This window comes from Hippopotamus amphibius, chromosome 7 (genome assembly GCF_030028045.1).
Source record: "Hippopotamus amphibius kiboko isolate mHipAmp2 chromosome 7, mHipAmp2.hap2, whole genome shotgun sequence".
In the NCBI taxonomy this organism is placed as follows: domain Eukaryota; kingdom Metazoa; phylum Chordata; class Mammalia; order Artiodactyla; family Hippopotamidae; genus Hippopotamus; species Hippopotamus amphibius.
Genome location: NC_080192.1, coordinates 110,633,891 through 110,661,436, shown reverse-complemented (window position 1 = coordinate 110,661,436; position 27,546 = coordinate 110,633,891). Strand labels below are relative to the sequence as shown.

Here is a 27,546-nt window from a genome sequence, read left to right as displayed (position 1 = left end):
AAAAGCAAGAATTTAAAAATATTTTATAGCAATTTAATAGTTACATTATATCTTTTCAGTCTGATAAACTAGGCACTTGTATTTCATATGTCTTTTTTTATATTTCATTTGTTTTAGCAATTTATTATTTTATCTTACAAAAGAATCAGTCTGTGAAGTTAAAAGAACTGGCTCTTCACTACAGATAATTTAAAAGGCACTGTTCTAGATAGTTCCTCCTAAGATTCTGCAGGCCTCTTGTATACATGACAAAAACAAAAAAAGAAACAGTGATGAGATTGTGGTAGGTAGTTGATTTACTACTGTTCACATGCCACCAACCACTGCAGAGCAATGTCCTTTTACTTGTCTCTTTCAGAGCTACCATTGGAGCCTCTGACCAGGGTGCCCTAGGCCAGTGGGTTTCTTACTCTACTCCAGAATCACTCAAGAGAGCTTATAAAAAGTAGCAGTGTCCAGGCCCAACTCCAGATGAATTAAATCAGAATCTCTTGGGAGGGAGCCTGTGTACAGTTTAAAAAGCTGTATATTTTACCAGTTATATCCAAGTGATTGTGTTTTACCCTTAGCACTATTATATAGGTTTCCTCATCCTAGAAAATTTTGCTCTTTCTCCATTTGGAAGAAATCATTAATCTGGGTGGGGGACTTTCTATGCGGGACCATTCACTCTCTTTAACAGTGAAAGGGGCACTTTCCCGTTAAATATGTCAGATTGAACATTGGCATTTTATCTTTACTCCCTCCTGGAACCCCACTGATGCTGATGCATCATCAGACACTTGTGAAAAGCCTCTGAAGTAAAGAACAGAGACCTAAAGATTTAAGGAGAAAAAGTAAAGTACTAAGAAGAAACAGGTAAAAATATTTAAAATATTAAAAGAAAACGTTTTAAAACTTTGTATCCTTAGAGAAATGAGATATTATATCCAAGAAGCTGAAATAGGATGCTATTAAAAAAGAACACTCAGAGAATAAGAAAATGGTCTTGGAAATTAGAACTGTGATAGGAAGAATTGTAACTGCAATAGAACTGTTGGAAAATGTTGCCAAAGAAATCTACCAGTAGAAAATGAAAAGAAATGCGGTTTTAAAGATATAGGATAATAAAAAGATAAATCCATTCCTTTTTGTTAGTGTCTAATGAAGAGAACTTTCAGGAGGGAGGGAGGGAAGGTGGGGGAGTAAAAAGACATTGAAAGGGCCTGGTGCGAGTGTAAAAAAGGCCCCACACTAAGGATAAAGAGAAGAAGCTGCAACTTTTCACAAAATAAGAACAGATCATATACAGAAGACTGGGAATTGGTGTGATATTAGACTTTTCATCAGCCACATTGAAGTCACTAGAACAGTGGAATAATGCCCTTAAAATTTCGAGGGTAAATTATTTCCATCCTAGCACATTATCAACCAATAGCAATATGAACATGTTATTTAGAAACGATGAGGAAAATAGCAGCAGCAACGGCTAACAGAAGTCAACGTAATTTTCCTTGATTCCCTGGGAGTGGGAATCAAGAATGGAGAGGGTGTAGCAGGGCAGTGCTCTTTTTTGTTATAAGCCTTGTAGTAGTATTTGACCTTTGAAGCTATAAATGTATGAATTAGGTAAAAATAAAAAGCAACTTAAAGAAATGAGAAGGAAGCCAGGCTAGAAGGGGCTAGGATATTGGAAGAGTATATCTACAAATTTTGGAGTCAAGAAGAACATAGCAGGAATTAGTCCTAAAAATAACAGAGCGATGAATGGAATCTTAATATAAAAAAGAATAAGTGATAACAAGACATGTTACGATCAAATGGTGTAAGCCTCAAAAAAGGCTTACAAAAAATTTTTTTTGCAAGGAGGAAGCAGAATGTTCTGACAGTTTAATAAGATTTAACAGTTCTAATAGATTTTATTAGAACATATACTACCTACCATGTAAAAACTCCTATGTACTTAACAGTATGCTTTTAATAAAGAGGAATTTGGGGCTTCCTAGGTGGCACAGTGGTTAAGAATCTGCCTGCCAATGCAGGGGACACGGGTTCGATCCCTGCTCCAGGAAGATCCCACGTGCAGCGGAGCAACTAAGCCCGTGTGCCACAACTATTGAGCCTGCACTTTAGAGCCCGTGAGCCACAACTGTTGAGCCCATGTGCTGCAACTACTGAAGTCCACGTGCCTAGAGCCCCGCAACAAGAGAAGCCATGTCAATGAGAAGCCCACGTACCACAATGAAGAGTAGCCCCCACTCACTGCAACTAAAGAAAGCCTGCGCACAGCAAAAAAAGACCCAACACGGCCAATAAAATAAATAAATAAGTAAATAAATAAATTTATTTTTTAAAAAAAGGAATCTGAAAGTACATTTTAGGATTTTGTAGACATAAATTCTCTGTGTTGGCATTGTCATTAGCCCAAGAGCCCTTTCTGTAAGAAACTAAAAGGAAGATACATAATTCATCTTAAGAAAGTTTATTCTTTATTTCTCTTGATCCTAGTCAGCTTCTTGAAAAATTCAAGTATTTCTGACGAGGATTAGTCAGTTACGGAAGGAGCAGCTCTAATGACTCTCACCACTGTAAGAAACAACAATTCAATTTTCTGATAATGATGCTAAACTGTGCAGTGTACTACATAATGAGATAGTAAACATGAACAAAAAATTCAGGGGAAAAAGTGCCATACTTATTAAATGGCAGAATAGAAAAAGAAATTTTTAAAAAGTTTCTGCTGTCATGTTGTGACAAAACGTTTAATTTTAAGTTTGGGCTTTTCTATTTCATCTAATGTTGACTTTTAGATTACTGAAGGAGGAGACAGTGTGCCTATAAATATCGTAGTCTTAAAATAATTTACTTGTGAAGTGCCATCAACTGCTTCAGGTTTTTTTTTTTAGGGAGCAAGAATAAAGATGTCAAATTGCATTTTTTTAAATTATTAAAATATCTTAACTTTTTTCTATTACTCTGTTATTTTCAAGCTCTTCCAGGGTTAAGAATTGGAAAGCTTAAAGACATCTTCCATTTAAACCTAAATATTATGTTCTCTTTCTTTTCTCCTATTTTCCTTTATACTCAAACTGCTTCCTCAAAATCATGGATAAAATTCGTTATGTCGTAGGGTGAGCGGGGCAGACATGCAATTTTTACAGGTGATTGACCTGTTAGGTTTAGATTGCCAGGTGAATAGAGTAGCAGTTAGTTGGTAAGTGAAATTGGTAAGATTGCTACTTCAAGGTTTTTAAACTAATTCTAACGTATTACACAAACATGGCCCTGATGATCGCTTTTGAGAAGTTGAATGCAGATATATTTCAACAATACAGAATATATTTTCCCCTTGTAATACTTGAGGTAGTACCTAAATTATTCAGAGGAGACAGAAACCAATGTCATGATGAAATTAGGTTGCTGCATGGGAAAAAGCAACAAGAGTTTTAAATTAAAAGGGTTTGTTTCCTTTCCCCTGAGTTCTGAGTATTCTATCTGAAAGAAATTGGGGAGTGAGGATTAGCTTGAATAATGGTGTCACAGAAGGGCCTGATGGCCTTACAGCTGCCAAACACTGTAAGAGCCTCATCACCTTATTAGCAGGGCAATGTAAGGTGAATTTCTGACCAGAACCAGTGAGAAGAAGATGGGTGGGTACTTACTGCCTTTTCTGTTTTCACACACTACTTTGATTAACTTTTCTCCTTTTCCTATTTTTGTCTTTAGGTCTTATAATCAATGGATAAAGTAGGGAAAATGTGGAATAACTTCAAATACAGGTGTCAGAGTCTCTTCAGTCATGAGGGAGGAAGCCGTAGTGAAAATGTGGATATGAACTCCAACAGGTGTTTGTCTGTCAAAGAGAAAAACATCAATATAGGAGACTCAGCTCCTCAGCAACAAAGCACTTCCTTAAGAGAAAATGTTGCCTTACAACTAGGGTTAAGCCCTTCAAAGAATTCTTCAAGGAGAAACCAAAACTGTGCCACTGAAATTCCTCAGATTGTTGAAATAAGCATTGAAAAGGATAATGACTCATGTGTCACCCCAGGAACGAGACTTGCAAGAAGAGATTCCTACTCTCGACATGCTCCTTGGGGTGGGAAGAAGAAACATTCCTGTTCCACAAAGACACAGAGTTCACTGGATACTGATAAAAAGTTTGGTAGAACTCGAAGTGGACTTCAAAGGAGAGAGAGGCGATACGGCGTAAGCTCCGTGCATGATATGGAAAGCGTTTCCAGCAGAACCGTAGGAAGTCGATCTCTGAGACAGAGGTTGCAGGATACTGTGGGCTTTTGTTTTCCCATGAGAACTTACAACAAGCAGTCAAAGCCCCTCTTTTCTAATAAAAGAAAAATACACCTTTCTGAATTAATGCTTGAGAAATGCCCTTTTCCTGCTGGTTCGGATTTGGCCCAAAAATGGCATTTGATTAAGCAGCATACAGCCCCTGTGAGCCCACATTCAACATTTTTTGATACATTTGATCCATCCTTGGTTTCTACAGAAGATGAAGAAGATAGGCTTCGAGAGAGAAGGCGGCTCAGTATTGAAGAAGGGGTTGACCCCCCTCCCAACGCACAAATACATACGTTCGAAGCCACTGCACAGGTTAACCCATTATATAAATTGGGACCAAAGTTAGCTCCTGGAATGACTGAAATAAATGGGGACAATTCTGCAATTCCACAAGCTAATTGTGACTCAGAAGAGGACACAACCACACTGTGTTTGCAGTCACGGAGGCAGAAGCAACGTCAGGTATCTGGAGACAGCCATGCCCATGTTAGCAGACAGGGAGCTTGGAAAGTCCATACACAAATTGATTACATACACTGCCTCGTGCCAGATTTGCTTCAGATCACAGGAAATCCCTGTTACTGGGGAGTGATGGACCGTTACGAAGCAGAAGCCCTTCTGGAAGGGAAACCTGAAGGTACATTTTTGCTCAGGGACTCTGCGCAGGAGGACTACCTCTTCTCAGTGAGCTTCCGTCGCTACAACAGATCCCTGCATGCCCGAATTGAACAGTGGAATCACAACTTTAGTTTCGATGCTCATGACCCGTGTGTGTTTCACTCCTCCACTGTAACAGGACTTTTGGAACATTACAAAGACCCCAGTTCTTGCATGTTTTTTGAACCATTGCTTACGATATCACTAAATAGGACTTTCCCTTTTAGCCTGCAGTACATCTGCCGTGCAGTCATCTGCAGATGCACTACGTATGATGGAATTGATGGGCTCCCTTTACCATCAATGTTACAGGATTTTTTAAAAGAGTATCATTATAAACAAAAAGTTAGAGTTCGCTGGCTAGAGCGAGAACCAGTCAAGGCAAAGTAACTCCTCCAGTCCGCAAAGGGCATTAACTAGATCAGTTTTTATGTGCATCGGGCAGTACACCTATAGCAAGCACACATATCAGTGTTAGGTTTTTTTAGTACAGTATGTAAGCTTCGTGTTAGTATCTGTCAGGTGCGATCTGCTGTTACTTACTCAGATAAACGTGGTGCCTATTGAGACAACAGAGGATAGAGCCACAGGTGTTCAGTAAGGCTGCAAAAACATTCTGCCGATTTAGCTGACAGTTTGGTTTTTAATGGCTATAGTAACTGAGTGAGGCAACTCTGGGGCATTTGCTATGAAGAATTCTATTTCTTACTGAAGAACAAATTATTAATATTGGATGAGTATTTCAACAGTGACTAATGTTTGAAATTATTATTTTTTCTAAGAATTTTTCTATAACCATCCAAAAGTAGTAATGTTTGTAGTTACTATAAATCAAGCTTTGGAAGTCCAAAAAATAAAGACTGCCTTCCTTTTAGAAAAAAAAAAAAAAGGCAATTTTCTGGCCACAAGGGCATAGTGCAGTTCACTGAAGTATTCCTATAGTTTATAGTCAGTCTCCTTTTCTCTTCTGCAAAAGGTACTGTTAAGTAAACCAGGTTTTCTAAGTAGTAGTTCTTAAGATTTCAGACTTATAAAAAGTTGGTAGTAGAATTTTATTTAAGGCCGTAGGTATTCATTTTTTAATGAGTGCTTTAACTTAAAACACATTGAGAATAGCTGCTGCAAAGTAGGCCTGTGTGTGATTTTTTAAGTTGACATGTGCAGTCGAATCGCTGATTCATTAAAGTTGGATCTTTTTCTATGCCCATGATGAGTTTGTGAACCATTAAGAACATGAGACTAGAGGATACCCAAACAAGTCAGATAATACTAACTACAGTGGTTGCTGATTGTTGAGATTATTGTTAAGCTGTAATTCATAATTTGGATGGCAGTATTTATCTCTTTGTTGTAAACTCTCAGCTGAATTGCTTAAGTACAAGTTATAGAATTTCAGTGCACTTAATTTTTAATGAAAAATCTTAAACCTGAATTGCTGACTTAAAAGGTACTGTACAACCATTGTATCTGTAAATAACTTTACTTAGCACCTTTTCGTCACTTAGAATAGTATGCAATACTACTTGAGTGAGCTATTTCGGAAGTAATACCAAGTTCTAGTGTTTGCTTCTTAGTATTGAACTGAATTTACAGTTCCGTCCTAGACATTTTGCACTAAAGTAGTCGAATCCATTCTTGTGTCTTTTTGTTAACGTGCTCTGTACCACTGGTGAGTGCTCCTTAGTTTCCTTACCTGCTGCTACAGAAAGTTGTTTTACATCCCAATGGCTGTCGCCAAGGCCACAAAAAAGAAAAGCTATATTTGTATGCAACACTAACCCTTTGACTGCTAATGTATGTTTCTGCTTGCTGTGCCTTGTTACGGCTGCTTTTTTGTGCTAATAAAGTATGTTTGGTGTTCTCCTTGTATATCTGCTGTTTTATACATTTGCAACAATTTCTCTTGTAAATGGAATGGTTTGGGGTTTTTAAATAAGCATTACCTGACAACCTACTATGGTTAATGCAGAATGAACAGTCTAATATTGACTTATTCTGAGTAAGCTAACTCTAAATTTAATTCTATACACCTTTCCAATCATAATCATATATACTGTGAAACAGTATCTATAGTAACTACAAGTTACTGTATAGTTTAGATTATAACAGAAAATGAACAGAGAAATACTGACTAAACCTATTGATTTCTCTGCTTATACGTGAAAGATTGAAACTATCAATGACGTGATAATACATGAATATCTATAGCCTCCCACTGCATCAGAAACAAGTTAAATGAAGTCTTGTAAACTAATAGTACATCAGCGCCATTTATTGGTTTGGGGACCATTTTAATTAATAATAAATGCCCAAAATGTAGAACTTTAACCAAAGACTTGGGATTGAAGGGACTTGTAATTCCTGTTGTTTCTAATAGAAGTCCCTGAAGAACATATACCAAAGTGTTTGAGAACTTTATCCAAACCTACTTTAAAGCATTATGTGCAATTAAGTTGTTATGACATAATTACATTGCATAACTGTTGGGTCCGTTTTCTTGAGCTTATAATGTACCTGGAAAATAAACCTCTTGGGAAAAAAAAAAGTTCATACTGATTATTGGAAAAAGACTATATATGCAAGCAAGATCTTATTTTAAAGAGGTAACTTGAAACTCCAAGAAAGCACTTGATGTTTTATATGCTTGTAGCAAATTGATGTTTTAACTGTAGTTTTATAGAAAGTATTAATGCTTTTATGTATTTCAGAAATTTCATATGTTAAATGGAAATTGTTTTAAATGTGTAAATATTTGAGTTTATGTAAGCATGTATACACTGTGCTAAAAGTCACTTATGTTTCATTTTGTGTGTAATATTAATATGCAACTTCTGGTTAAAATTTTTTCTTAAACAATTAGTGGCTTACATTTTAAAAAAGAAAAATCACCAGCATGAAATTGCACCTAAGTCTATATTCACTGTGTCTTTTTCTGAATCCCGTTGTAGCCTGTCAGCTAAATTTGTGTTTCCATGGTCTTTTTGAAATGCATTTTAATATGAACTAGGAAATTCTTTAGAAGTTTAGACACTTCATAGTGAAGTAATTATAGTGAAGTAATTATAATCAACCCAAGGAAAGATTGCTCTGATCCATATCCATTTCTCACTCTTACGTTCGTTTGTTCGTTCATTCATTCCACACTCTATATACACATGCACACATACATCCATATATACATTTATGATGTTAATATTACTTTCGACATTAATATTGCCATCTGATTCAAAATCATTTAAAGGCCTTATTCTGTATATATACTATCCTGTACCATTCAAATTTATCTGCACCTAAAGTTTAGTCTTAATACTATAATCTTGTGAAACGGTTACCTTACAAAAAGAAAACATTCATTAGTATTTTCTTTACTAGCTAAACACAGAAAAAAAATTTTTTTGAAGGAACAGCTTGGTTTAAATATAGTTAAGAGTCATAATTAAATTTATATTTCTTAGACAAAAATTGAGCCCAAATAATCATACTCCACAAACTGATCTGTGTTCTTATGGTCCATGAGAAGGTTTATATAAGATTTATAGTGGCTTGAATCATAAAAATTGATACATGAATTCTAAGCATCATTTTGACAAAATTCAAAGTTTATGAACATTTTCATTTGACATTTTGACCTGGTTGCTATTCATTTTCATCCTAAGCTTCCTTTGCTCCATGGCACTAAGTACTAGTTTGGTAAGTTTTATTGAGATTGATATTAGATCCCTTATTTTTGTAGCAAAGAAAGCTGTAAAGTTGCTTTTTGGTAGAGGCAGAGTATAGAGTGAGTCAGAACTCTCCTAGGAAAGATGCAGAGCCTGTATCTGTTTCTGGGAGTGTGTTCACACAGGGCAGATCACACCAGTTCCTTTACTTATTCTGTACCGCAACATACACGGTTTTACCTAGGTGACATTAACCACACACACAAAGGGCTGACTTAAAGGTGAGAAATGTTTCCAAAGGGGGCAATACTGCTTGGTATGTAAAAACTACATGTCCATGAGGCTCAGATTTTGTTTCATACTTTTGCGACAGCTGATACAGACCATAGACTTTTACAATGTGGTATATTTCTAAGGAGGTTTGGGGTGGAGTTTTTGTGGGAGGTGGTTGGTGGTGGCTTTGGGGGGTTGGGCCTTGCAAAGGGATCAGTTGGAACAACAGTTTCCATGCCCAGGAAGCTTGATTGAATAGTTAGACTCATTTCAGCCATTCATTCAACAAATACTCATTGAAGACCCATGTACCAGTGACCGTTTTAGGTGATGGGTATACATTGTGTTACAAGACAAAGTTATAGGGTCACTGGGGAACAGTGACCTTGAGTGATGAGAATAAAATCATCAAGATCAAAGAAGAGTATTTTGATGAAAGAAACAAAGCTAAAGGTCTCAAAGCAGGAATGAGCTTTTATACTGAAAAAGAGAATGCCAGTAAGACAAGTCCAGTGAGTGTGGTGGAGAATGGTGGGTGATGATAAGGTTGTAGAGATTGGCAAGGGCCTGACCACTTAGGGCTATGGGCCCAAAGTAAGTAATCTAAATTTTATTCTGAGTCTGATGGTAAGGGGGTAACATGGTCTGCTTTATATTCCTTTAATAGATGGAGAAAAAGCTATAGTGGAGCAAAACTAAGGCAACTGTTGCAGTCCATCTAGGTGCAAGATGGTGAGAACCTGGACTGGAATGGTAGTCATAGGGAGGAGATTTTTGGTAGAAAAAGCTGACAGGATTTGGTGATGGGTTAGATGTGAAGAAGAGAGAAGAAATCAAAGATGACTAATTTTGAGCAAAGGATGGTGATGCTGAGATTTCAAAACAACAGTGGAGGAGCAAATTGGAGGGTTTAAATCACATCTTGCCTTCGGTATGTTGAGATTTGAGATTCCTATTATCTCAATGGAGACTTTGGGTAGACGGATCGATGAATGTAGAGTTAAGGGGAAAAAGTAAAATATGAGGAATTGCTATATGGGTAATATTTAAAAGTATAGGACAGGATGGCAACAGCTAGGGATTTTACACGGGGTTAAGTATTTCTTTGGGGGAAGTAATTGTGGCAGCATTTATCTTAGTTTGTCAATTCAAGATTCTGTATCATTAGATTTTTTTTTAAATCCATCTACTTTCAATAGAGGACTTGCCGCTCAAAAAGTTTTTAAATACTGGAATCATAAGCCTTGCGCTCAATTTTAAAACTTTATCCATGTCAAATTGGTTGTCATGTTTTCCATGTCAAGTTGACTTATGTATCTTTTTTAGTACAGACTTTTATATGAGAAATGCAAGTATGTTATGGAATATTTAGCAAATACTGAAGGTTATAAAAAATCAGAACCCCAGGAAAGTCCATATTATCATTTTCTCTACCATCACAACCACAGCCCTGACCCTCCCAACTCCCATTTTATAATCCTCCAGAGATAACTGGTATTAGCATTTATTACATTCCCTTCCACTATTTTTAGTGCATTTCTAACAAAAGATGAAATTTTATGAAATACGGATACAGACAGATGATAACATACCAAGAGAGGAAGAGAGTTGTAGGCCTTGAATCACTTAGTATACTCAGATGTGCTCCAAATTTTACCTGATTCAGTGTGGACCTAGGTTTCTTGAGACAGGTCATTCAATGGTTACAGTAACTGGCACTGCTGAGGTCCAGTTGCTGATGGTTTCTTGAAATAAAATTTCAGTAGAAGATGAGAACCCTCAATCTCAAAGAACTTTTAACCTAATGGGGACAGAGGCAAATATATAAATGTGTAATGATGAGAATATATGAAAATAGACTAAGCAAAAAGTAACTGAGCAAAAACTGGTTGCATGCTTGATAAGGAAAAACAGAAAAGTGACCCACATGGAGGCAGGGTGATTTGGTGTCTTAGATTTGTTTCATCACAAGAATGTCTAAGAAATTAATTTAGCAGATGGTGGAGAAGTCAGATGTGGAAGTGTAGTGGTAAGTAGCAACTGATGAAGACAGGGTGAGGTAGAAAAATTTGTTGAGTGTAGCATTTGAGTATACTAGACCGAAGAGTCTGAATTTATTTAGGTTCATAAGCAAGGTAGAATTAGAAATTATGCCACCAGCTATGAAATGGATTATAACCAGGAGAGATTGGAGAAAGGATGCCCTGTGAAATTTGCCTGGGTCAGATTGATAGCACTGGAATTAAGCTGAGGAGCAGCTTGAAAGAAGCTGTAAAAGGGGGGAAGATAGCACCATTTGGGGTAAGGAAGACAAGCAGTTTGCTTGCCTAGAAGATTGTTAGTTAACTATGTCATAGTTTCTCCAAATTCAAGCAAATTATAAGAAAGCCAAGCTAGTATCTCCCATTTAATATGAATCTGTATCCTGTCTGTTTTTAAATAAAACTGAATACAGATAGTATGTTTTTGAAAGGCACATTTTTAATGCAAAAAAGTAATATTAAATAAGGAAAACCTCATCACTCTTAGCTATACTTACATAGAGAAAATAGGAAAGTTATGTGAAATCTAAACATCAAAAATGCTTTTCAACCTGACAAAAGTGCTGAGAACAGCTGGCAAAATAAGATTTAAGAGGAAGTTAGTGAATTTAATCCACCAAATGCTATTGTGATTGATGTAGTTTTTCTCATTCTTAATTTTAATAAGTGAAGACTGCATTGAATTTTTATTTGGTAGTCACTCTTCAGTTCAGAAATGTATATATTGCCTGATAGTTCTTTCTCTAAGTATTTACTAGGCATCCCTTTCTAACTGGAAACCCAAGATTTTAGGGTATTTTTTTAAACTTAATATAACTTTATCATTACACCAAATGGTTTAATATTTTCTCATCTGTCTTAAAATACATACAGCTGTGCACTTAATCCTACTCTTTATTTGCTTCTATTTTTAAGATGAATTAATTTAAATTTATAGCATTTTTTGTAAACACTTTAATATATGTTTTTAACTTGAGCTGGAATAATTTAAAGCTTTTGTCATCTAATTTTATAAATATTTTTAGGTGCCCTTGGATGTAAGAGGCAGTATTGAATTTTAATGGCATTATAGGAATAGAGAAAATGTTTGGTCTAGAGTAGTAGTTACAACACTGTGAATGATAAAACCTGTAAATTCTATATTTAAAATACTGTCTTTTAGCAATTTCTATCTGAATAATAATAGGATTAGAAAACTAATTTCTAAAATTTGGCTGTGCTAAATTTCTCATCTTTCAAATAGATGATCAGAGAGGCAGTATAGTTTATTGGTGACGTGAACAAAATAAACCTTAAGGGCCTACATTTGATCTATGAATTCTGCTGGAGGCTGGGTGATGTACCTAAAATAATCCTAGAGGGAAAGCTGCCAGAATAGCTTCCTAGCCCAGCAAACCGTATATAACCTGATGCAGCAGACAGATTATTATGTAATAACAAGATTTACCTGAGCTGCTGTGTCTAATCCTCTACTTGTCTTTGATATCAGACTTAGAGGGGTTAAGTACTTGTCCAAAGTCACAGAGAGAATTAATGTTGGAGCTAGGTTTCAAACATGGGTTGAGGCCAGAACCTAAGCTCTTATCAATGATACTTTCATTTTTGGATCCTAATTTTGTTAGCCAAGTTCATATCTCTTCCAATGCTTTGTCCCTTATTTTCATCTCAAGGGGACAATAGGTTTTCAACAACTGATAAAAATAGATTCTAAACCATTGATAAAAGTGTTGAAACAACAGGTCTCTAGAGTTTTCTTAATTCATATTCTCCAGTTCATTATCTAGAGAATCCGCCACCTATTTCTCCAACTTTTTCTAGCACTGCTCTTCCCCTTGCCCACTTCTCTGCTGTCATGCTGGCCTTCTTATGATGGCTCCAACACTCCAATACCGTTCCCACCTCAGGGCTTTTGTACCTGTTGCTCCCTCCTGAAATTCTCATCTTCCCTCTCTTCCACATAGGTTCTTTACATTCTTTATCTCTTAAGCTTATATGTCACTCCTCAGAGACCTGATTATGCCATTTAAAGATCTCCCCCATATTATTCTCTGTCTCTGCCCTGCTTTTGCTTTCTTCATAGACTTTATTACAAAAAACTTGCAAATATGTTATTCATTTGGGTTTGGGTTTTGACTTTAACCTCTTAAACTCAGAACAGAGACCATGTCTATCTTGTTTGCTATTTTATCCTCAGTTACTAGAAGAGTACTAACACAAAGTAGATAATATGTTAGATGGGTGAGGGAATTAATAATCCTCTTGTATATATTTATCCACTTTACTGACAAATATATCATGAACACCTTATTGCATGTCCTCCTAAAATCTAGATTTCTAAGAGGGAAGTTTATAATGATACAAAGCTTACCTCAAGAAATAAGAAAAATCTCAACCTAACCTTACACCTAAAGCAACCAGAGAAAGAAGGAAAAACAAAACCCAAAGTTAGTAGAAGGAAAGAAATCGTAAAGATCAGAGCAGAAATAAATGAAATGGGGGGGGGGGGGGAGGAGCCACAATGCAATAGAAAAGATGAATGAAACCAAAAGCTGGTTCTTTGAAAAGATAAAAAAACTGATAAGTCTTTAGCCAGACTCATCAAGAAAAAAAGGGAGAGGGCCCAAATAATAAAATTAGAAATGAAAGAGAAGTTATACACCACAGAAATACAAAGGATCGTAAGAGATGACTACAAGCTACTACACACCAATAAAATGAACAACCTAGAAGTCATGGACAAATTCTTAGAAAGGTACAGAAGGTACAAGACAGAAGCAGGGAGAAATAGAAAATATGCACAGACCAATTACCAGTACTGAAACTGAATCAGTAATTTTAAAATTTGCAACAAACAGAAGTCCAGGACCAGATGGCTTCACAGGTGAATTCTACCAAACATTTAGAAAAGAGTTAACACCTATCCTTTTGAAACTATTCCAAAAAAATTGCAGAGAAGGGAACACTTCCAAACTTATTCTGTGAGGCCAGCATCACCCTGATACCAAAACCAGATAAAGATATCACACAAAAAAGAAAATTACAGGCCATTATCACTGATGAACATAGATGCAAAAATCCGCAACAAAATACTAGCAAACTGAATCCAACAATACATTAAAAGGATCATATGCCATGATTAAGTGGGTTTATCCCAGGAATGCAAGGATTTTTCAATATCTGCAAATCAACCAATGTGATACACCACATTAACAAATTGAAGGAAAAAAACCATAAGATTGGATGTGTAGACAAGATGGTGGAGTAGAAGGACTTGAGCTCACCTCCTCTCATGAAAACACCAAAATCACAACTAACTGCTGAACAACCATTGACAAAAAATATTCAAAGCTACCAAAAAAAGATATTCTGCATCCAAAGACAAAGAAGCCACAACAAAATGGTAGGAGGGGTGCTTTCACAGTATAATCAAATCCCATACCACTGGATGTGTGACCCACAAACTGGAAAATAATTATACCGCAGAGCTTTTCCCACAGGAGTGAGAGTTCTGAGCTCCACATCAGGCTCCCCAGCCTGGGGGTCTGGCATTGGGAGGAGGAACCCCCAGAATTTGAAGGCCAGTGGGGCTTGAGTGCAGGAGCTCCACAGGACTGGGGGAAACAGAGACTCCACTCTTGGAGGGTGCACACAACGTTTCACATGCACTGGGACCCAGGGCAAAGCAAGTGACTCCATAGGAGCCTGGGCAAGACCAACCTGTGGATCTTGGAGGGTCTCCTGGGTAGGCAAGGGTTGGCTGTGGCTCACTGCAGGGGCAGGGACACTGGTGGCAGAGGCCCCTAGGGAATATTCCTCAGCATGAGCTCTCCCAGAGGTTGCCATTTTGAGGCTGAGACCTGGCCCCATCCAACAGCCTGAGGGCTCCAATGCTGGGACACCTCAGGCCAAACGACTAACAGAGTGGGAACACAACCCCACCCTTCAGCAGAGAGGCTGCCTAAAGTCATCCTGATGCCACATTCACCTCTAAACACACCCCTTGGCAGAGCCCTGCCCACCAGAGGGACAAGATCCAGCTCCACCCACCAGTGAGCGGACACCAGTCCCTCCCACCAGGAAGCCTGCACAAGACCCTGGACTAACCTCACCTACTGGGGGACAGACAGCAGAAGTGGAAGGAGCTATAATCCTACAGCCTGAGGAATGGAGGCCACAAACACAGAAAGACAGACACAATAAGATGGCAGAGAACTATGTTCCAGACGAAGGAACAAGATAAAACTCCAGAAGAACAACTAAGTGAAGTGGAGATAGGCAATCTTCCTGAAAAATAATTCAGAGTAATGATAGTAAAGATGATCCAAGATCTTGGAAAAAGAATGGAGGCACAGACTGAAAAGATACATGACATGTTTAACAAAGACAATATTTAAAGAACAGAGTTGAACAATACAATAACTGAAAGGAAAAATACACTAGAAGGAATCAATAGCAGAATAAATGGGGCATAAGAACAAATAAGTGAGCTGGAAGATAGACTGGTGAAAATAACTGCTGTGGAACAGAATAAAGAAAAAAAGAATGAAAAGAAATGAGGACAGTCTAAGAGACCTCTGGGACAACATTAAATGTACCAACATTTGCATTCTAGGGGTTGCAGGAGAAGACAGAGAGAAAGGGCCTGAGAAAATATTTGAAGAGATAATAGCTGAAAACTTCCCTAACATGAGAAAGGAAATACTCAAGTCCAAGAAGTGCAGAGATTCCCATACAGGATTTATCCAAGGAGGAACATGCTGAGATACATATTAATCAAACTGACAAAAATTAAAGACAAAGAATATTAAAGGCAACAAGAGAAAACCAACAGATAACATACAAGGGAATCCCCGTAAGGTTATCAGCTGATTTTTCAGCTCAAACTCTGCAGGCAAGAAGGGAGTTGCATGATATATTTAAAATGATGAGAGGGGAAAACCCACAATCAAGAATACTCTACCCAGCAAGGCTCTCATTCAGATTTGATCAAGAAATCAAAAGATTTACAGGCAAGCAAAAGCTAAGAGAATTCAGCACCACCAAACAGCTTTACAACAAATGCTAAAGGAACTTCTCTAGATGGAAAAGAATAGGCCACAACTAGAAACAAGAAAATTATGAATGGGAAAGCTCACTGGTAAATGCAAAGGTGACAAAAAGCCACAGGAGACAAAACACCTGTACTCTGAAAACTATAAGATGCTGATGAAGTAAATCGAGGATAACACAAACAGATGGAAAGACATACCATGTTTGGATTGGAATAGTCAATATTGTCAAAATGACCATACTGTCCCAGGCACTCTACAGATTCAACACAATTCCTATCAAATTAACAATGACATTTTTCACAGAACCAGAACAAAAAATTTCTGAATTTATATGGAAACACAGAAGACCTTGAATAGCCAAAGCAATGCTAAGAAAGAAAAACAGAGCTGGAGGAATCAGGTTCCCTGACTTCAGACTATACTACAAAGCTACAGTAATCAAAACAGTATGGTACTGGCACAAAAACAGAAATATGGATCAATGGAACAGAATGGAAAGCCCAGAAATAAATCCACGCACTTATGATCAATTAATCTAAGACAAAGGAAGCAAGAATACACAATGAAGAAAAGACAATCTCTTCTATAAGTTCTGCTGGGAAAACTGGAAAGCTACATGTAAAAGAATTAGAACATTCTCTAACACCATACACAAAAATAAACTCAAAATAGATTAAAGACCTAAATGTAAGACTGGATACTATAAAACTCTTAGAGGAAAAACACAGGCAGAACACTCTTTGACATAAATCACAGCAATATCTTTTTGGATCCACCTTCTAGAGTAATGAAAATAAAAACAAATAAACAAATGGGATCTAATTAAACTTAAAAGTTTTTGCACAGCAAAGGAAATTATAAATAAAGTGAAAAGACAACCCACAGAATGGGAGAAAATATTTGCAAATGATGAGACTGACAAGAGATTAATCTCCAAAATACACAAACAGCTCATGCTGCTCAATATCAAAAAAATAAACAATAAAATCAAAAAATGGAAAGAAGTAGGGCAGGGAGGGTGGGGGGGACTTGGTGGGGGGAGTCAAGGAAGGGAGGGAATATGGGGATATGTGTATAAAAACAGATGATTGAACTTGGTGTACCCCCAAAAAAATAATAAAAAAAAAAAGAAAAAAAAATGGGCAGAAGATCTAAATAGATATTTCTCCAAAGAAGGCATACAGATGGCCAAAAAGCACATGAAAAGATGTTCAACATCACTTATTATTGGAGAAATGCAAACCAAAACTACAATGAAGTATCACTTTACACCAGTCAGAATGGCAATCATCAAAAAGTTTATAAACAATAAATGCTGAACAGGGCATGGGGAAAAGGGAACCCTCTTGCATTGTTGGTGGGAATGTAAATTGTTACAACCACTATGGAGAACAGTTAAAAAACTAAAAATAGAATTACCATATGATCTAGCAATCCTACTCCTGGGCATTTATCAAGAGAAAACCATACTTCAAAAAGATACACGCACCCCAGTGTTCATTGCAGCACTACTTACAATAGCCAAGACATGGAAGCAACCTAAATGTCCATCAACAGAAGAATGGATAAATAAGATGTGGTACATATATACAATGAAATATTACTCAGCCATAAAAAAAGAATGAAATAATGCCATTTGCAGCAACATGGATGGACCTAGAAATTATCATACTAAGTGAAGTAAGTCAGAGAAAGACAAATATTATATGATATCACTTATATGTGGAATCTAAAAAGAAATGATACAAATGAACTTATTTATAAAACAGAAACAGAGTCACAGACTTAGAAAACAAATTTATGATTACCAAAGGGGTAAAGGTGGGAGGGAAGGGTAAATTAGGAGTTTGAGATTAACATATAAACAAAAACTATATATAAAATAGATAGTCAACAAGGACCTACTGTACAGCATAGGGAACTCTACTCAATATTCTGTAATAACCTATATAGGAAAAATCTGAAAAAGAATGGATATATGCATATGTATAACTGAATCACTTTGCTGTACACCTGAAACTGACACAACATTGTAAATCAACTATATCACAACATAAAATGAAAATTGAATTTAAAAAACAGCATGTAAAAAAACCCCATATGATTATCTCAATAGATGCAGGAAAAAAAGCTTTTGATAAAATTCAACATTCATTTATGATTAAAAAAAACTCTCTAGAAAGTGGGCATAAACAGAACATACCTCAACATAATAAAGGCCACAAACCCATAGCTAACACCATACTCAATCACGAACAACTGAAAGTATTCCCTCTAAGATCAGGAACAAGACAAGGAGGCCTACTCTCACCACTTTTATTCAACATAGTTTTGGAAGTCCTAGCCATGGCAATCAGAGAAGAAAAAGAAATAAAAGAAATCCAAACTGGAAAGGAAGAAGTAAAACTTTCACTGTTTGCAGATGACATTACACTATACACAGAAAATCCTAAAGATGCCACCAGGAAACTACTAGAGCTCATTAATGAATTTGGTAAAGTTGCAGGATACAAAATTAATATACAGAAATCTGTTGCATTTCTATACACTAACAACAAAAGTTCAGAAAGAGAAAGTAAGGAAATAATCCCATTTACTATCACATGAAAAAGAATAAAATACCTAGGAATAAACCTACTTAAGGAGGCAAAAGACCATACTCTGAAAATTATAAGGTGCTGATGAAAGAAACTGAAGACAACACAAACAGATGGGAAGATATGCCATGTTCTTGGATTGGAACAATCAATATTGTTAAAATGACCATACTGTCTGAGGCCATACTGTCTGAGGCCAATCTATAGATTCAAAACAATCCCTACCAAATTAACAATGGCATTTTTCACAGAACCAGAACAAAAAATTTCTAAATTTGTATGGAAACACAAAAGACCCTGCATTGCCAAAACAATCTTGAGAAAGAAAAACAGAGCTGGAGGAATCAGGTTCCCTGACTTCAGATTATGCTACAAAGCTACAGTAATCAAAATAGTATGGTACTGGCACAAAAACAGACACATAGATCAGTGGATCAGGATGGAAAGCCCAGATATAAACCCATGCACTTATAGTCAATTAATCTATGACAAAGGAGACAAGACTATACAATGGAGAAAAGACAGTCTCTTCTATAAGTGGTACTGGTAAAATGGAACAGCTACATGTAAAAGAATGAAATTAAAACATTGTCTAATACCATATACAAAAAATAAACTCAAAATGTATTAAAGACCTAAATGTAAGACCATATACTATAAAACTCCTAGAGGAAAACATAGGCAGAACACTCTTTGACATAAATTGCAGCAATTATTTTTTTGGATCCATCTCCTAGAGTAATGGAAACAGAAGCAAAAATAAACAAATGGGATCAAATTAAACTAATAGCTTTTGCACAGCAAAGGAAACCATAAACAAAATGAAAAGACAACCTATGGAATGGGAGAAAATATTTGCAAATGATGCAGCAAAGGGATTAATTTCCAAAATATGCAAACAGCTCATATAGTTCAATATCAAAAAAAAATAGGGACTTCCCTAGTGGCACAGTGGTTAAGAATCCACCTGCCAATGCAGGGGAAATGGGTTTGAGCCCTGATCAGGCAAGATCCCACATGCTGCAGAGCAACTGAGCCTCTGCACCACAACTACTGAGCCTGTGCTCTAGAGCCTGTGAGCCACAACTACTGAAGCCTGCACACCTAGAGCCCATGCTCTGCAACAAGAGAAGCCACTGCAATGAGAAGCCCACACACCACAATGAAGAGTAGCCCCCACTCTCTCTGCAACTAGAGGAGGCCTGCATGCAGCAATGAGGACCCAACACAGTCAATAAAAATAAATTAATTATTTTTAAAAAGCTATTATCAGGAGACATTAAAAAAAATACAACTCAATCAAAAAATGATAGAGGACGTGAATAGACATTTTTCCAAAGAAGATATACAGATGGACAACAGGCACATGAAGAGATGCTCATCATTGCTAATTATTAGAGAAATGCAAATCAAAACTACAATGAGGTATCACCTCATATCGTTCAGAATGGCTATCATGAAAAAGTCTACAAATAATAAATGCTGGAGAGGGTGTGAAGAAAAGGGAACCCTCTTGCACTGTTGGTGGGAATGTAAATTGGTGCAGCCTTTATGGAGAACAGTATGGAGGCTCCTTAAAAAACTAAAAATACAGTTACCTTATGATCCAGCCTGGGCGTATAGCTAGAAAAGAAGAAATATCTAACTCAAAAAGATGCATGCATCCCCCTGTTCATAGCAGCACTATTTATAATAGCCAAGACATGGAAGCAACCTAAATGTCCATCAACAGATGAATGGATAATGGATATATATATACCACATATGTATGTAATGGAATATTACTCAGCCTTTAAAAGAATGAAATAATGCCATTTGCAGCAACATGGATGGACCTAGAAATTACTAAGCAAAGTAAGACAGAGAAAGACAAATATTATATGATACCACTTATATGTGGAATCTAAAAAAATGATGCAAATGAACTTATTTACGAAACAAATAGACTCACAGGCATAGAATATGAACCCCAAAGAGGAAAGCAAGGGTAGGGATAAATTAGGAATTTGGGATTAGCAAATACACACTACTATGTATAAAATAGGTAAACAACAAAGACCTACTGTATAGCACAGGGAACTGTATTCAATGTTTTGTGATAACCTATAATGGAAAGGAATCTAAAAAAGAATAAATATAGATACAGATGTATAACTGAATCACTTTGCCGTACACCTGAAACATTGTAAATCAACTATACTTCAATTTCAAAATACCAAAAAAGAAAAGAGAGACAAGGAGGTAACTAATATGATGGCCCTCCTGTGGTGAATGGGGAAACCCATGGATAAGACACAGAATAAATGAATGCTGGAAACACTAAGGCAATAGTCCTATGTACTTGGAGGTAACTATATCTGTGAAACTTAGGCCCTAAGTCATATGTTACTGAAAGTCATTTTTTAAAAAATGGAAGACAATGCCCTTGAAGAAACATTGTATGAGATTTTAGGGAGTTGGGATATGATGGGGTTAGAAGACTTGGGTTCAGATTTGGAGGCCACCACTCATGTCACCTTGGTCAAATCAGAGTTTCTCTTGGTTTTTTTTTTTTTTTCTTCTCATTGTGAAGGAAATATCTGCCCATCTCACAGGATCACATTTTAGAAATTATCTCAGATAAGAAATGACAGAAAAAGCACCATTAATTTTCAGAATGCTGACCCTTGGGAAAATGGACATTTAATAATACGTGACTTAATGTAAGGCTGAGAAGATTTATCTAAAATAATTTTTTAACTAAGAAGGAAGTTCTTTATATAACATTTTTCTTCTGAAGAATTCAAGTTTATTTCATTGGTGTAGCTGTTGTTGGACTGCCCGGGTTGTGTTTCCACTCAGCCACCTATTAACTGGTAAGTTTCTTAACTCTTTTCAGGCTCAGTTTCTTCATCTCCAGCTTATCCACCTACCTCATTGTGGTATGGAAATATATTCAATAATCCTTGAGAAGTGCATAGCACAGTGCCTGGCACATAGTAAGTGCTCAGTAAATATTGTTATCGTTTTCTTATCCTTCCATCCATCATTGATTACATTAGCAGACACGCAGAACTGGAATCTAGAGCTACTTTCTTTCTGTTAAAGGCTTGACTTTAACAGAACTGATCTTTCTTCTTTTCTGTTAAAGCCTTGACTAAAATGTAAATTCAGCCAGTAGTTCTCTTATATACTGTTGGTTTAATATGGAGTTTTATTGAGGGACAAAAAATGTTGAAACATTATCTCTAAATCTCAGAAAATTACTGGGGAGCAGATAGGATAAAGCAAACCATAATTCTACTCAAATTTTTATTTTAATGCTCATAAGATGTTTTAGTTTTCCATAAAGCAAAAGAATGTATCTTTGGAATCGATAGAAATATAGTTATTATGAATTTGGTTCATGTTTTTACATCCCAGTAGAAATGTGGCAATACACATAGAAACATTTTGGGAATTATTTTTCTCCAAATGCACCATTTTATTTTATAACCTTGGCTGTGACTGTAGGGCCAGGACAGATGGACGGACACACACACACACACACACACACACACGCAAACACACACAGCATGGGCATGGCTGTAGCCATGAGATCTGTTGTAGCCATCTTGTACCACCAATACAGAGAATAGGTCCAGTCTCTTTGGGCAATTCTAGTACTTTCAGGTTAAAAACTTTGTATTATTTTATCCTATAATTATTTTATTCTGTTATTGAATGAAAGGATAATATTGAATGACCCAAAATATATTTAATTTGAAAGTTTTGGTTAAATATGTGTGTTTAAAAATAGTAACTATCTGGCTCTCCCAACCTCACATCTTGGAAAAAGAACATCTCCATGCCTACCAGGAGTCTCTGTAGCCAATAAATGACTCCTTCAAGAAATGATATGGTCCCTACCCTCACAATAACTCTGCTCTAGTCCCTACCAGACATTCAGGAGTGGCAGCTGCGTGGCCTTATTCTTGTGTCTATGTTCCTTTGTCTCTTTCTGGAATTAGAACCACTTCCTTCCTCTAACTGCTGCACACCTCATGTCACTTGAGCCCATTTCCCTGAAAATCCTAAGTTCCCATCAGTTTAGGGCAACAGTTCTCAAACTTTTTGGTCTTGAGACTCCATTACACTCTATAAAATTATTGATGACCCCCCAAAACTTTTATTTGTTGATTTATTTATCAATATTTACCATTTTAGAAATTAAAACAGAAATTAAAATATATGTTTATTTCTTTTAAAAAATCAATCATAGGGACTTCCTAGGTGGCACAGTGGTTAGGAATCTGCCTGCCAATGCAGGGGACAGGGGTTCTAGCCCTGGTCCAGGAAGATCCCACATGCCGTGGAGCAACTAAGCCCATGCACCACAACTATTGAGCCTGCGCTTTAGAGCCCATGAGCCACAACTACTGAAGCCCATGCGCCTAGAGCCTGTGCTCCGCAACAAGAGAGGCCACAGCAATGAAGAGCCCGCGCACCACAACAAAGAGTAGCCCCCGCTCACTGCAACTAGACAAAACCCATGTGCAGCAATGAAGATCCAACACAGCCAATAAATAAATAAATAAATTTTTTAAAAATCCATTGTACATTAACATAAATAACATTTTTTGAAAAATAACATATTTTGTAGAAATGTAGTAAGAAAAACAGCATTGTTTTAATTTTTGAAAGTCTCTTTAATATCTGGCTTAATAGAAGACAGCTCAATATTCTTAGCTGCCTCTGCATTCAATCTGTTGCAATATATTGCTTTGGTTAAAGAATATGAAGAAACTCTGGCCTCACACAGAAATGTAGTTGGAATAGGAAAGGTGTATTTTAATAGCCTTTTCAAGTAATTGTGGATGTTCTTCAATAATACTACAGTAAAACTCAGCAGATGAGAGTTTCTTAAAGGCTGGTTACAAAGCAGAGTCTGAAATTTTTGTGTCAATGAACTTTTTTTTTTTTTGGGTGGGGTACACCAAGTTCAATCATCTGTTTTTATACACATATCCCCGTATTCCCTCCCTTCCTTGACTTCCCCCCCTCAAGTCTCCCCCACCCTCCCCGCCCCAGTCCTCTAAGGCATCTTCCATCCTCGAGTTGGACTCCCTTTGTTATACAACAACTTCCCACTGAATATCTATTTTACAGTTGGTAGTATATATATGTCTGTGCTACTCTCTTGCTTCGTCTCAGTTTCCCCTTCACCCCCCGCCCCCTCCCATACCTCGAGTTCTCCAGTCCATTCTCTGTATCTGCGTCCTTGTTCTTGTCACTGAGTTCATCAGTACCATTTTTAGATTCCGTATATGTGAGTTAGCATACAATATTTGTCCTTCTCTTTCTGACTTACTTCACTCTGTATGACAGACTGTAGTTCTATCCACCTCATGACATAGAGCTCCATCTCATTCCTTTTTATACCTGAGTAATATTCCATTGTGTATATATGCCACATCTTCTTTATCCATTCATTTGTTGATGGGCATTTAGGTTGCTTCCATGTCCTGGCTATTGTAAATAGTGCTGCAATAAACATGATGGTACAAGTTTCTTTTGGGATTATGGTTTTCTTTGGGTATATGCCCAGGAGTGGGATTACTGGATCATATGGTAGTTCTATTTGTAGTTTTTGAAGGAACCTCCAAACTGTTTTCCATAGTGGCTGTACCAACTTACAGTCCCACCAACAGTGCAGGAGAGTCCCCTTTTCTCCACACCCTCTCCAACATTTGTGGTTTCCAGATTTTGTGATGATGGCCATTCTGATTGGTGTGAGGTGATACCTCATTGTGGCTTTGACTTGCATTTCTCTGATGATGAGTGATGTTGAGCATCTTTTCATGTGTTTGTTGGCCATCTGTATGTCTTCTTTGGAGAAATGTCTATTTAGGTCTTCCGCCCATTTGTGGATTGAGTTATTTGCTTTTTTGGTATTAAGCTGAATGAGCTGCTTGTATATTTTGGAGGTTAATCCTTTGTCCGTTGTTTCATAGGCAACTATTTTTTCCCATTCTGAGGATTACCTTCTAGTCTTGTTTATGGTTTCTTTCACTGTGCAAAAGCTTTTAAGTTTCATGAGGTCCCATTTGTTTATTCTTGATTTTATTTCCATGATTCTAGGAGGTGGGTCAAAAAGGATCTTGCTTTGATAGATGTCATAGAGTGTTCTGCCTATGTTTTCCTCTAGGAGTTTTATAGTGTCTGGCCTTACATGTAGGTCTTTAATCCATCTGGAGTTTATTTTTGTGTATGGTGTTAGGAAGTGTTCTAATTTCATTCTTTTACATGTTGCTGTCCAATTTTCCCAGCACCACTTATTGAAGAGGCTGTCTTTTTTCCATTGTATACTCGTGCCTCCTTTGTCAAAGATAAGGTACCCATATGTGTTTGGGCTTCCTTCTGAGTTCTCTATTCTATTCCATTGATCTTCCTTTCTATTTTTGTGCCAGTACCATACTGTCTTGATCACTATGGCCTTGTAGTATAGTTTGAAGTCAGGAAGCCTGATTCCACCAACTCCATCTTCCCTTCTCAAGATTGCTTTGGCTATTCGGCTAAACGTATTTGCGTTTCCATACAAATCGTAAGATTTCTTGCTCTAGTTCTGTGAAAAATGCCATTGGTAATTTGATGGGGATTGCATTGAATCTGTAAATTGCTTTGGGTAGTACAGTCATTTTCACGATGTTGATTCTTCCAATCCAGGAACATGGTATGTCCCTCCATCTGTTTGTGTCGTCTTTGATTTCTTTCATCAATGTCTTAAAGTTTTCTGCATACAGATCTTTTGCCTCCTTAGGCAGGTTTCTTCCTAGGTATTTTATTCTTTTGGTTGCAATGGTGAATGGGAGAGTTTCCTTAATTTCTCTTTCTGCTCTTCCGTTATTCGTGTATAGGAATGCAAGAGATTTCTGTGCATTAATTTTGTATCCTGCTACTTTACTAAACTCATCAATTAGTGCTAGCAGTTTTCTGGTAGAGTCTTTAGGGTTTTCTATGTATAATATCATGTCATCTGCAAAGAGTGACAATTTTACTTCTTCTTTTCCAATTTGTATTCCTTTTATTTCTTTTTCTTCTCTGATTGCTGTGGCTAAAACTTCCAAAACTATGTTGAATAATAATGGTGAGAGTGGACACCCTTGTCTTGTTCCTGTTCTTAGAGGGAATTCTTCCAGTTTTTCCCCATTGAGAACGATGTTGGTTTTTGGTTTTTCATATATGGCTTTTATTATGTTGAGGTAATTTCCTTCCATGCCCATTTTCTGGAGAGCTTTTATCATAAATGGATGCTGAACTTTGTCAAAAGCTTTTTCTGCATCTATTGAAATGATCATATGGTTTTTATCCTTCAAGTTGTTGATATGATGTATCACATTGATTGATTTGCATATATTGAAGAATCCTTGCATCTCAGGGATAAACCCCACTTGATCATGGTGTATGATTTTTTTAATGTGCTGTTGGAGTCTGTTAGCTAGTATTTTGTTGAGGATTTTTGCATCTATATTCATCAGTGATATTGGTCTGTAGTTTTCTTTTTTTGTGACATCTTTGCCTGGTTTTGGTATCAGGGTGATGGTAGCCTCGTAGAATGAGTTTGGGAGTGTTCCGCCTTCTGTAATATTTTGGAAGAGTTTGAGAAGGATAGGTGTTAGCTCTTCTTGAAATGTTTGATAGAATTCGCCCGTGAACCCATCTGGTCCTGGGCTTTTGTGTGTTGGGAGATTTTTAATCACTGCCTCAATTTCCGTACTTGTGATTGGTCTGTTCATATGTTCTATTTCTTCCTGGTTCAGTCTTGGAAGATTGTATTTTTCTAAGAATGTATCCATTTCTTCCAGGTTATCCAATTGATTGGCATATAGTTGCTTGTAGTAGTCTCTCATGATGTTTTGTATTTCTGAGGTGTCTGTTGTGACTTCTCCTTTTTCATTTCTAATTCTGTTGATTTGCATCTTCTCCCTTTTTTTCTTGATGAGTCTGGCTAATGGTTTATCAATTTTGTTAATCTTCTCAAAGAACCAGCTTTTAGTTTTATTTATTTTTGCTATGGTTTCCTTCCTTTCTTTTTCATTTATTTCTGCTCTGATCTTTATGATTTCTTTCCTTCTGCTCACTTTGGGGTTTCTTTGTTCTTCTTTCTCTAGTTGTTTTAGGTGTAAGGTTAGGTTGTTTATTCGATATTGTTCTTGTTTCTTAAGGTAGGACTGTATTGCTATAAACTTCCCTCTTAGAACTGCATCCCATAGGTTTTGGGTTGTTGTGTTTTCGTTGTCATTTGTTTCTAGATATTTTTTTATTTCCTCTATGATTTCTTTAGTGATTCCTTGGTTGTTTAAGAGTGAATTGTTTAGCCTCCATGTGTTTGTATTTTTTGCAGTTTTTTTCCTGTAATTGATATCTAGTCTCGTGGCGTTGTGGTCTGAGAAGATGCTTGCTATGATTTCAGTTTTCTTGAATTTGCTGAGGTTTGATTTGTGACCCAAGATGTGATCTATCCTGGAAAATGTTCTGTGTGCACTTGAGAAGAAAGTGTATTCTGTCGTTTTTGGATGGAATGTCCTATAAATATCAATTAAGTTGAGATGGTCTAATGTGTCATTTAAAGCTTGTGTGTCTTTATTTATTTTCTGTTTGGATGATCTGTCCATTGATGTAAGTGGGGTGTTCAAGTCTCCCACTATTATTGTGTTCCTGTCAATGTCCCCTTTTATAGCTGTTAGCATTTGCCTTATGTATTGAGGTGCTCCTATATTGGGGGCATAGATATTTACCATTGTGATATGTTCTTCTTGAATGGATCCCTTGATCATTATGTAGTGTCCTTCCCTGTCTCTTTTAATAGTCTTTACTTTCAAGTCTAATTTGTCTGATATGAGTATTGCTACTCCAGCTTTCTTTTGACTTCCATTTGCATGGAATATCTTTTTCCATCCCTTTACTTTCAGTCTATATGTATCCCTTGGTCTGAAGTGAGTTTCTTGTAGGCAGCATATAGAAGGGT

The 27,546-nt window shown here is 36.8% G+C and overlaps 1 protein-coding gene across 4 annotated transcripts in view; it reads left to right on the top strand.

Annotated features, from left to right (window-relative positions):
- The window catches only part of SOCS5 (suppressor of cytokine signaling 5), an 85,263-nt gene extending 78,456 nt beyond the window's left edge, over positions 1–6,807 (top strand). For all 4 annotated transcript variants that reach the window (XM_057741904.1, XM_057741903.1, XM_057741902.1 and 1 more), the window contains one exon: positions 3,706–6,807. In XM_057741904.1, the coding sequence (XP_057597887.1) occupies positions 3,718–5,328 (1,611 nt within the window). In that variant the 5' untranslated portion in view covers positions 3,706–3,717 and the 3' untranslated portion in view covers positions 5,329–6,807. The remainder of the gene's footprint in view (positions 1–3,705) is intronic.
- The last annotated feature ends 20,739 nt before the right edge of the window (positions 6,808–27,546 follow it).